This window comes from Triticum aestivum, chromosome 1B (genome assembly GCF_018294505.1).
Source record: "Triticum aestivum cultivar Chinese Spring chromosome 1B, IWGSC CS RefSeq v2.1, whole genome shotgun sequence".
Taxonomy (NCBI): Eukaryota; Viridiplantae; Streptophyta; class Magnoliopsida; order Poales; family Poaceae; genus Triticum; species Triticum aestivum.
The window spans coordinates 420781057-420793680 of record NC_057795.1 but is presented as its reverse complement, the minus strand read 5'-3'; the positions used below and the strand labels follow the sequence as shown (position 1 = coordinate 420793680).

At 45.8% G+C, this 12624-nt stretch overlaps 1 protein-coding gene across 1 annotated transcript; it reads right to left on the bottom strand.

Moving 5' to 3' along the window:
• Nucleotides 1-1890: 1890 nt before the first annotated feature.
• On the bottom strand, nucleotides 1891-12152 carry LOC123128292 (uncharacterized). Its single transcript, XM_044548263.1, has 2 exons — nucleotides 10071-12152; nucleotides 1891-5520 (listed from the first exon to the last, which is right to left on the bottom strand). Exon 2 carries the CDS (start codon nucleotides 5511-5513, stop codon nucleotides 4392-4394), a length of 1122 nt encoding a protein of 373 aa, XP_044404198.1. The 5' UTR covers nucleotides 5514-5520; nucleotides 10071-12152; the 3' UTR covers nucleotides 1891-4391.
• Nucleotides 12153-12624: the final 472 nt, after the last annotated feature.

Below are 12624 nucleotides of genomic sequence, written 5' to 3'. Positions count from 1 at the left end.
GGCCCGGGCAGATGCTCAGGACTTAGTCCAACGATGCGTCGGTTGCCAACTCTTTGCTAACCAAAGACATATGCCACCCACCGCCCTCCAAACTATACCCATCACCTGGCCCTTTGTGGTCTAGGGGCTTGACATGGTTGGACCCCTTAAAGGAGGAACCCACAAGCAAAAATACCTACTGGTCAAGGTGGACAAATTCACCAAATGGATAGAGGCCAAGCTCGTTAAGACGGCCAAATCCAGACCAGTGATAGACTTCATATCAGGGGTCGTACACCGTTATGGCGTCCCCCACAGCATCATCACTGATAACGGCATGAACTTTACGGCCGACAGGCCAAACTCTGGTGCAAAAACATGGGCATCAAGCTCGACTACGCTTCAGTCTATCACCCACAAACTAAAGGTCAAGTCAAGTGGGCAAATGGTCTAATAATGAGCGGCATCAAACACAGATTAGTGCGGTCCTTCAAGGAATCTAACACGCACTGGGTAGAGGAGCTCGACTCCGTACTCTGGGGGCTGTGGACCACTCCGAATCGCACAACCGGATTCACACCATTCTTTATGGTATACGGCGCAGAGGTAGTTCTGCCCCGCGACATAATTCATGACTCACCTCGTGTGCGCATGTACGAAGAAAGAGAAGCCGAACTCGATCGGCATGACAGTTTGGACGCCTTGGAGGATGAGCATCACGTGGCAAAAGCCCGTTCAGCATTCTATCAACAGCAGGCTCGAACATATCAAAGCAGAGAAGTACGGGCCAAAACTTACAATGTTGGCGAGTTAGTTCTACGCCTGCCAGACAAGAAAAAGAACAAACTCAAGCCCAAATTGGAAGGTCCCTTCATTATTGACCAAGTCCTCACTGGTGGAGCGTACCGTCTGTGAGATGCATCGGATAACCGACTCGAGCCGAACCCATGGAACGCAGCCCGTCTCCGAAGATTCTACGCCTAGTGCCGGACTCTGTGTTCGTCTCCTTCCTCTGTCTATTTATTATACATTAGTTGTCTTATATTTCTCTACTTCTCCATCCTTTTCTCTTACAGCCTATAAGGGCTCGTTCGCGCCTTGTTCGCACACAATTGACGAGCTATTCGCGCTCATCATACCTGGGGGCTTCTTTAATAGAAGCTTGTTTATACAGGGCCTCATGCCCAACACATGTGTCACACTTCCGCATGTACCTTTTTCTCACCATTATATGCATCGATATGACCTAAGTTTTGGCCAAGCTGGGTTGCCTGGCTCCAGTGCTTACCCCTACGTTCCCGATTGTTCGGCTAGACGGTAAAGGGAGCACCTCTGCGATTGTTACTCCCGGGTCAGCCGGATGTGTACCTGATCAATTGAAAGTATAGCGGGGTTTTTACGCCCCAAACTACGGATGTCGTGTTCTCCACAGGGACTAGGTGACGACGACTATGCTCGGCTAAAGCTAGGAAGCACAATTTTAAGAGATAAATGCAGAAAATAAGAATCTAAACTAACAATGATTGTTCCCGAAGATAATCCACAAAGAAAATGCAAAATAGCAAAGGGAGGTTTAGATATTATTTACTATCTTTTTGGTGTTTTCCTAGAACTTGAGAAATAAAAACTACAGGGGGACAACTTCAATAAAGGGAACTAACAAGACAAGAACACATATATGTATATAAAACTAGCAAGTATAAGACACGCGGAAGGAACAAGATTAGGGACAGCATACAATTGTTTCACATCACATATACATGTCAAATATGTCACTGGTGCATAGCTAGCACATTGAACTAGAGATTAAAAACAATCACACCTCTGACTTCACAAAGAGCAGTCTCACTACAAAATAAAATCACAGGTATATATGTATCACATCACAAACACACATATGTATATATCACAGGAACAGTAAACTGGACATTAATCATCAGCACACAACAATATTTTTGATGAATTACACACACACACACACACACACACTCTAGCAAAATACCAATTGACAAAACCAAAATATGATATATCAAGTATCTCTCAAAGTAACAAAGCCTCAACTAGTCAGATCTCAAAACACATACACTATATTATACAAGTACTTAAACAGAGCAAACAGCAGATTGCAAGTACACTTCAAATCTGAATATTACATAAGCATCTCAAGGCACAAATCTGAATATTACACAAGGTTCACCTAGCAGTTTTCAGAAATTTGCAAGAAGTAAGAGAGGAGAGAAGCAGCAACAGTTTTAGTCAGAGAAGAACTAGGAGCAGCAAGGAGAGAAGAGCAGCAGCAGGTTCGTGTGAGAGGGAGCAGCAGCAGTAGTAGGGGTTCAAGGAAGAAAGAAGATGCAGCAGCAGGGACGTGAGGAGAGGGAGCAGCAGCAGTTTTGGAGAGAAGGAGGAGCAGCAGCGAGGGGAAGGAGAGGAATCAGCAGGGACGCAAGAAGAGGAGCAGCAGCAAAGATGTGGGAGAAGAGAGCAGCAGCAGCGGAGGGCGCAAGAAGAAGCGGCAGCAGCAGCAAGGGTTCGTAGAAGGAGAAGCAGCAAGCAGTTTGGGGGACGAGGAGAGGTGGAGGAGCAGCAAAGGGAAGAAGAAGTTGGGGAAACAGCAGGGAGAGGTGCGTCAGCTGGAGGGAGAGGTCGCGCGAGGCACCAGACCACCATGTCTGGTAGGGCGCGCGAGGTGATGGTGAAGGCGCGGTGGAGATGGAGTGGTGCTGGTGGTGCTTGGCGCGGACGGTGGAGATGGATGGCTTCGGGGAGTGGTGGATGGAGATGGTGATGAGGTGGGAGGCGCACCACCACGCCGGCCTGGCCGTGGCGGCGGACGGAGGTGGAGAAGTAGGGTGAGGGAGATAGAGATGCCAGGCCTAAGGGGATCGAAGAAGATGGTTGAGGATTTTACCCCTCTCGATCAGATCTGCATTCTCCTTGTTTAGCCCTCCTTGTTTTCTTCTTTCTTCCCAAGTTGGTCCCCTTCTTCTTCAGCTAGCCCCTGTAGGTTAATTCTTCTTCACACTCGAGTCCCTCTGCAAAATGCAGCAACCGCAACCTCTTAGACACTCCAATACAGAAGGATTTGGGCCTTATCGCCCTTTTCTGCAAAAGATGGAGTAGTGTTGTAAATGTGACATAATATGAGTATTTGAATATCTTTCGAGTAAATAATGCGCAAATATGATTACAATTTGATGCAAGAAGGCTAAAAATATTATATGAGGAAATACTCTATCAAGTACCCCCACACTTAAATCTTTGCTTGTCCTAAAGCAAAGAAATATGACAAGAGCAAGATTGTGAACAGTGAGCTGACTAGAGAATGCCAAGTGAAGTAGATCTCCAAACAAAGCATGCTTTGAACTTTGCTAGTGAAAATCAATGGGCAGGAGTGCTTCAAAGCAGTAGGATACTAGTAGACTCAATCATTTTAAACTTTTACAATGATAAAAGTGGATCAACAAGTTCAAATGATGATTGTGCCAAAGGTTCCTAAAGAGAGCATGATCCCAAGAACAAAATGAACTAGAATTAAATCTTGTGATCAAATCACTTATTTACAGAGATAAAGCAATGATTATATTATTATTAGTCTCACCATAGGAACATACCACCGATCCCGAGAACATGGTATACACCTGGCTCGACCAATTATTAGTTTTTTTGTTTGTCTCCCCAAAGGAACATACCACCGATCCCGAGAACATGGTATACACCTGGTTCGACAATTACATTTTTTTTATTAATTACTGCCCAAGCTAACCCGATTTCACATGCCACCGATCCCGGGAACATGACATGCTACTGTAGGTAGTCAGACGTATTTATTCATTATTACTTATCTTAAATGAACAACACATAAGCACAGAAATAGGAATCATCACTTCTCCATGTCTGGTTCACATGCTACCGATCCAGGGAACATAGCATGCTAATCCATAGTGGTTAGGTGATTGCTCTCAATGGGAACACACTTAGCACAAATTGAGCATCTAAACGTGGTGATCTAGGTGTATCGAGTTAAAAGCAGAAAATGATTAAGTTTTCTAGTATACTAGGGATTTGAGCACTCAAAACTAATAACTTCCACTACTTTCAGCAAAGCAAGCATTGTATAGATCACTAGTTTACCAGGCATTCAACACTCAGTTCACATATTCTCATCAAGCACCATATGTCAAGTAAAATTCAGTGGGGCAACATTTAAGACATGGCTTAAGCAACCCAAATAACATTTGATTTCAGCATGTATCAATGGATGATATACTAGGAATGGGTCATGAAACAGCTCACCGGGCTTTGATCATGTAGCACTCGCTCGATCACCTCACTAGCTGCAGCTCTTCTCCCTTGCTTCCTCACGGATGCTCCAGCTTCACTCTTCCATATGTGTGCCCCATTGCTTCTCCTCATCGCCATGCTCTGACTCCACCAGGATCCCAAGGAATGTCACCTCGAACCTGGTCAGCATGTAGTGGATCGTGCACAAGCAACAACCTGAAAGAGCACTCAACCAAAGAGACAATGCAAGTGGTAGGGATAATACCCTCCAAGTCATCAATCGAATATCCAATTACATAAGCATAGCTATAAAGCACATGTTTAGGATGGTAGAAATCAGCAAGGTCAACACTAACATGAGGATGATATTTATCATTAAGCTCAAGACTAGCATGGGAATGATATGTTTCATTTAGCATAGGACTAGCACGAGGAAAGTAACTATGATCATCACAAATGAGAGTAATGCCACTAACAGGGTATATATCATCATATCCAAGTAAATGATTTTTCAAATCAATCTTAAGTGATGGTATCATGTAATGCAAGGTAGTAGCAAAGAAATCACAAGGCATCATGTCATCAAGAGGATTGAGTAAACCTGACACATCATGCTCATGTATGATAATAGGCCAATGAATCTCATGTTCTTCATCTTCATCTACAGCAGCTTCTTGTACTTCTTCAGGAGTAATAGATGATGAGTCTTCAACTTGATCACTTGGGAATTGCAGCTCTTGACCATCTTGTTCCTTGTCTTCTAGTTCATCTTCTACAATCTGACGTATCTCTTGCTCAAGGCACTTGCTATCTTGCTCAACGAAATGTGAAGGTGTTGGAACCTCACATGTATCCATGGATATCTCAGCCACACTCAACTCAAGTTGTGAAGAAATAGTGCTGCCAGCGTTGATGTTCTTCTCAATCTTCCTTACTTCTTCCACTAGCTCCTTTCCACTCTTAATCTTCTTTATTTCCTCTAGTATAACCTTCCTAATAGGATCATCCTCGGCACTCCAAGTCAACTCGAGACTCAAAAGTGTGAGCTTGTCTATGTCATCGAACTCATCTTGTGTGGGCACTTGCACATGAGATTGCACAACAGGTGCTGGAGTTGTTGGTTGACCAAATGGAGGACCATTTAACTCCATTGGACACATCTCCTGGTGCTGTGGTATATGAGTAGGAGCTGAATGGAATTGTTGTGGTGCATAGTTGTGGCTCTCCTCATTGTACCTAAATCCCTGCATATGATTACTAGAAGCAAACGATGAGATCTCAGGGTTATTGCTCCTATATGACATATTCTGGTTTTCAGGCCACCCATGTGTGTAATTGTTTTGGTATGAGCTATGCTATTGAGCGAAGCTTATGCCAAAACAATCCGGAGGATGGGAGTAATGTAACACCCCGGATGTAACTTTCCATCTTTGTATCTCCAACTCTTGCCATTTTCGGCTATGTGATATGATATTCCCTCCGTGGTTGGGTTTTGTCTTTTGTTTTGCATTTTATTCATGTCATGCATATCATATCATGTCATCATGTGCATTTCATTTTGCATACGTGTTCGTCTCATGCATCCGAGCATTTTCCCCGTTGTTCGTTTCGCAATCCGACACTCCCACGTGCACCGGCGCACCCCTCTTGTCTATTTTCGTGTGCGGGTGTTGAACATTCTCGGAATGGACCGAGCCTTGCCAAGTGGCCCTGGTATAGCACCGGTAGACCACCTGTCAAGTTTCGGGTCATTTGGAGCTCGTTTGGTACTCCAACGGTTAACCGCATATCCGCAAAGGCCTCTTTTGAGTTGCAGCCCAACACCCCTCCAAAACAGCCCAATAACCCATCTAAGTCACTTCCATGCTCTCCGTCGTCGGATCACGATCGTGTGGGCGAAAACCGCACCTCATTTGGACACTCCTAGCTCCCTCTACCTCTATATATAGATCCCTCCCCCGGAATCCCGGATCAATTCCCCCCTAACCCTAGACGAAATCCCCTCTCCGCGCGCCGGACATCGTCCGCCGGTGCCGGACACGTCCGCCGCTGTCCGCGTGGCCATTCATTGACCGCCACGTGTCCCGGGCCGGTCCCCAGTTCGCCGCCGACCCCGCGGGCCCGCGAGACCCGTGCGGGGCCCTCCGGCCCGGAACGCCGCCGCCGCCGCCCCACGGGCGCCCCGCCTCCCGCGCTCCCCGCCGCCGATCTCCGCCCGTCGCCGCCGCCGTCCCGGAGCCGGTGAGCTCCCGCGGCCGCCTCCCGCGCCCTCCGCCGCCGATCTCCGCGGCCGCCGTCGCCGGGCCCCGCGCGCCCGCGCCGCTCGCCCGCGACGCCGGCCGCTCCAGCCTCCGCCCCGGCATCCTCCTCCAACTCCAGCCGCGCCCCGAGCTCCGGGGACCAGCTCCGGCCATCTCCCTCCTCCGGCCAGATCCGATCCGGCTAGATCCAGATCCGGTTGACTTCTTCTTCCCCCCCCCCCGTTTTCCACTAAGTCATTTTTCTGTATTAAAATTGTTGCATGTTCATTGCATCACATCTTCGCATCCGTAGATCCGTTTCGTACGTGTAATATGTCAAATTGTTCGCCTCGAAGAGTACATCATTTCATTCCATTGCATTATTTACATTTGAGCTCATCTCGATTCCCGAAATGCTGTTGGAAGAGGGCTTCATATTGTTAGTTTCAGATTCTTATCAGAACGAGCTCTTTTGTCATTTTTGCCATGATTGATGTGTGCATCCTATGGACTCGGTCCTTAAGTGTGTTTTGAACTATGCTATGTCTTATTTACAGAGGTGCTTACCATGTATTTTTGTGATCAATGTGGGGATTAGCACAAGCATGCAAACTAGGCTTCGTGATAATGCTGATTTTAGTTCCTGTTCTGCTGTAATTTTATTGCTATGTAAACATGTTGCTACAGAGAGATCCATGCATAATTTGAGATACTTCAGTAAGGGTGTTTTGAAAACATGGTTTTTCTCTATCCATCCATGGTCCTGGTTGCAATTATGGAGTAGTCTAGCATGTCATTTTCGTGCTCTACTTTTGCTTCAAAATGTTTCCTGGCAGATTGTTTACATGTTATTCAATTTGGCCGAGGTTGTTGTAGTTGATCCGGATATGCTATGATGTTGTTTCTTGCCATGTATAGCTTCTATGACATGTCTTCTTAATGGATGTATGCTTAGTTTATCATGAAATAATCTGTAGTGAGTGCATCGAGCTCACGAAGGTGCCTTCGTAATTATGTCAATGCCATGCTTTGTTTGCTGAAATCTGTTAACGAAACTTGCTATGTTTACGTGGGTGCCATCATATTTTCTGATCCTTTTTGGCTTATGGTAAGTAAGGGACTTTTGATCTATGCTTTGAGTAGATTCATGCCATGCCTTATTTTGCTATTATAAGTTCCTGTAGCATGTTGATAACCTGCTCTGAACATTGCTTCGTGATGCTGTTTATGCCATGTCCAGCCTGATAATATTTTGCACTTTCTCCATGCTTGTTTGGACCTGTTATGATGTGAATTAGTCGTAGCTCAGTGTTCCTCTTTTGTAAAGCATCTCCTGTAGATGATCTCCATAAGCTTTGTTTTTATGTCGGGGTGCTGTAGCATAGTTTCTTGTTGCATGCAAAGTAGCATCGTGCTGTTAATCGCAGCTTTGTGTCATTCTTGTCTTGCTTGTCATTTGCAAACCGTGCATCCATTTCCGGTGATCTTTATATCGATTTCAACCGAAATCATCTCATCTTTCCAGCGCCATACTTGGTTTGCCAAGTTGATGCCTTGTTCATCATCTTTCCTTCCGAAGCACGCATATGCATTGCATATCACATCTCGCATATCATGACATGTATTGCATCATGTTGCTTGTGCATTGCACCGTGATTTATTGTGGTTCCTTTGCTTGTGTTCTTGCTTTGGGTAGAGCCGGGAGACGAGTACGGGCACGAGGAACCTGTTGAGTACGCTTACGAGGATCCAGCCTTCGACAACTCTGAGAACCTTGCAGGCAAGATGATCATACCTTCGATATCACTTCTATCTCTGCTTGCTAGTACTCGCTCTATCGCTATGTTAGCTCTACCTGCCTTTGTTTACCATGCCTACCTGTTGCCATGTCAACCCTCTAACCAACCTGTCCTAGCAACCGTTGTTTGGCTATGTCACCGCTTTTGCTCAGCCCCTCTTATAGCATTGTTAGTTGCAGGTGAAGATGAAGTTTGTTCCTGGTCGGAACATGGATAATTTGGGATATCACAATATCTCCTGTTTAAATTAATGCACCTTATATACTTGGTAAAGGGTGGAAGGCTCGGCCTTATGCCTGGTGACTTGTTCCACTCTTGTCGCCCTAGTTTCCGTCATACCGATGTTATGTTCCTTGATTTTGCGTTCCTTACACGGTTGGGTGATTTATGGGACCCACTTAACAGTTCGCTTTGAATAAAACTCCTCCATCAAGGCCCAAACTTGGTTTTACCATTTGCCACCTAAGCCCTTTTCCCTTGGGTTTTCGCGAGCCCAAGGGTCATCTTTATTTACCCCCCCCCCCCGGGCCAGTGCTCCTTCGAGTGTTGGTCCAACCTGAGCGATGTCCGGCGTCCCCTGGGCAACCAGGGTCTATACCAACCCGACGTCTTGCTCATCCGTTGTGCCCTGAGAACGAGATATGCGCAGCTCCTATCGGGATTTGTCGGCACATCGGGTGGTTTTGCTGGTCTTGTTTTACCATTGTCGAAATGTTTTGCGAACCGAGATTCTGAGACTGATCGGGTCTTCCCGGGAGAAGGTCTATTCCTTCATTGACCGTGAGAGCTTGTGATGGGCTGAGTTGGGACACCCCTGCAGGGTATATAATCTTTCGAAAGCCGTGCCCGTGGTTATGAGGCAGATGGGAATTTGTTAATGTCCGGTTGTAGATAACTTGACACTTGACTTCATTAAAATGCATCAACTGTGTGTGTAGCCGTGATGGTCTCTTCTCGGCGGAGTCCGGGAAGTGAACACGGTTTGTGTTATGCTTGACATAAGTAGTTCCAGGATCACTTCTTGATCGCTTCTAGCTTCTCGACCGACGTGTTGCTTCTCTTCTCGCTCTCACTTGCGTATGTTAGCCACCATATTTACTTAGTGCTTGCTGCAGCTCCACCATAATACCCCTTACCTACCTATGAGCTTAAATAGTCTTGATCTCGCGGGTGTGAGATTGCTGAGTCCCTGTGGCTCACAGATTCTACCAAAACAGATGCAGGTGCCGAGGATACTGGCGCAGATGGCGCAACTGAGCTGAAGTGGGAATTTGATGAGGCCCTTGGTCGTTACTATGTATCGTTTCCAGATGATCAGTAGAGGAGCCCAGTCGGGACGATCGGGGATCTAGCATTTGGGGTTGTCTTCTTTTCATTTGAACTTGACCGTAGCCGGTCTATGAGTGTATTTGAATGATGTATGATCTTAATTTATGTATTGTGTGAAGTGGCGATTGTAAGCCAACTCTCTTTATCCCATTCTTGTTCATTACATGGGATTGTGTGAAGATGACCCTTCTTGCGACAAAACCACCATGCGGTTATGCCTCTAAGTCGTGCTTCGACACGTGGGAGATATAGCCGCATCGTGGGTGTTACAAGTAACCACGCTGACATTCAGCGGGCGAATGGCCCTGAAATCCACAAATATGGTAGGTAGGAGCAACATAAGGATAGCCTCTAGAATAAGGATCATAAGAGCTAGGCCTATCCTCAAAAACTCCTTCTCGCTGCCGAGCTAAATCATCTAATCGATGGGAAATCTTACCTATCAGTTCTTGAACACTTTCCGTGCTGTTTGTAGTGTTGCTCGCATAAGCCTGATGATCTGAATAGTAAGCCATAACCGAGAGGATAATCCAACCTGCAAAAAGGAAAAGAAGACAAAAAGATACTAACTAGAACAGGGGTTAGTGGCTAGAGATATATCAAAAATATATAAAGCACAAAAAGGAAACAAGCTAAACCTAGTCTAAAGCCTCACACAAACGCTCGACGCTAGTCCCCGGCAACGGCGCCAAAATGATCAATTGAAAGTATAGCGGGGTTTTTACGCCCCAAACTACGGATGTCGTGTTCTCCACAGGGACTAGGCGACGACGACTATGCTCGGCTAAAGCTAGGAAGCACAATTTTAAGAGATAAATGCAGAAAATAAGAATCTAAGCTAACAATGATTGTTCCCGAAGATAATCCACAAAGAAAATGCAAAATAGCAAAGGGAGGTTCAGATATTACTTACTATCTTTTTGGTGTTTTCCTAGAACTTGAGAAATAAAAACTACAGGGGGACAACTTCAACAAAGGGAACTAACAAGACAAGAACACATATATGTATATAAAACTAGCAAGTATAAGACACAGGAAGGAACAAGATTAGGGACAGCATACAATTGTTTCACATCACATATACATGTCAAATATGTCACTGGTGCATAGCTAGCACATTGAACTAGAGATTAAAAACAATCACACCTCTGACTTACAAAATAAAATCACAGGTATATATGTATCACATCACAAACACACATATGTATATATCGCAAGAATAGTAAAATGGACATTAATCATCAGCACACAACAATATTTTTGATGAATTACACACACACACACACACACACACACACACATACTAGCGGAATACCAATTGACAAAACCAAAATATGATAGATCAAGTATCTCTCAAAGTAACAAAGCCTCAACTAGTCAGATCTCAAAACACATACACTATATTATACAAGTACTTAAACAGAGCAAACAGCAGATTGCAAGTACACTTCAAATCTGAATATTACATAAGCATCTCAAGGCACAAATCTGAATATTACACAAAGTTCACCTAGCAGTTTTCAGAAATTTGCAAGAAGTAAGAGAGGAGAGAAGCAGCAGCAATTTTAGTTCAGAGAAGAACTAGGAGCAGCAAGGAGAGAAGAGCAGCAGCAGGTTCGTGGGAGAGGGGGCAGCAGCTGTAGTAGGGGTTCAAGGAAGAAAGAAGATGCAGCAGCAGGGATGTGAGGAGAGGGAGCAGCAGCAGTTTTGGAGAGAAGGAGGAGCAGCAGTGAGGGGAAGGAGAGGAATCAGCAGGGACACAAGAAGAGGAGCAGCAGCAGCGGAGGGCGCAAGAAGAAGCGGCAGCAGCAGCAAGGGTTCATAGAAGGAGAAGCAGCAAGCAGTTTGGGGGACGAGGAGAGGTGGAGGAGCAGCAAAGGGAAGAAGAAGTTGGGGAAACAGCAGGGAGAGGCACGCCGGCTGGAGGGAGAGGTCGCGCGAGGCACCAGACCACCGCGTCTGGTAGGGCGCGCGAGGTGATGGTGAAGGCGCGATGGAGATGGAGTGGTGCTGGTGGTGCTTGGCACGGACGGTGGAGATGGATGGCTTCGGGGAGTGGTGGATGGAGATGGTGATGAGGTGGGAGGCGCACCACCACGCCGGCCTGGCCGTGGCGGCGGCCGGAGGTGGAGAAGTAGGGTGAGGGAGATAGAGATGCCAGGCCTAAGGGGATCTTAGAAGATGGCTGGGGATTTTACCCCTCCCGATCAGATCTGCATTCTCCTTGTTTAGCCCTCCTTGTTTTCTTCTTTCTTCCCAAGTTGGTCCCCTTCTTCTTCAGCTAGCCCCTGTAGGTTAATTCTTCTTCACACTCGAGTCCCTCTGCAAAATGCAGCAACCGCAACCTCTTAGACACTCCAATATAGAAGGATTTGGGCCTTATCGCCCTTTTCTGCAAAAGATGGAGTAGTGTTGTAAATGTGACATAATATGAGTATTTGAATATCTTTCGAGTAAATAATGTGAAAATATGATTACAATTTGATGCAAGAAGGCTAAAAATATTATATGAGGAAATACTCTATCAGTACCTCAGACTGGGTGCAGTCGAAAGCTAGCGTTCTTAAGGGAATATTCGGTCGGTGAACTAAAGATGATTTCCCACTCATTTATCTATCCGCCCGCAGATGCTTTTCTGCTCTTTTCGCAGTCCGGACATGCACTTTAGGGCATGCCTCCCCAAGGAAAGGAACCCCTAACGGAACTATTCTCCTTGGAAGATGTTTCTTACTAACCATGTAATATAACATAACTAGTTGGGCACTTGTCTGTTCAAGCACTAATGACCCCTATGCCTGATCTCCACGCATGCCCCGGTTCTTACATAACCGAGAGGGTATTCGGACACACTCCGGACTATCGGGTCCCGAGGTTGAAGAGAAAAGGTCCGCCATGACAAACGATCTACAATCCGGCTAGAAGGCATTTTATATGTCATTTTAAATTACATAGTCAATTTGACTGGGTATATTCCTCTTCAATACCATCCAACA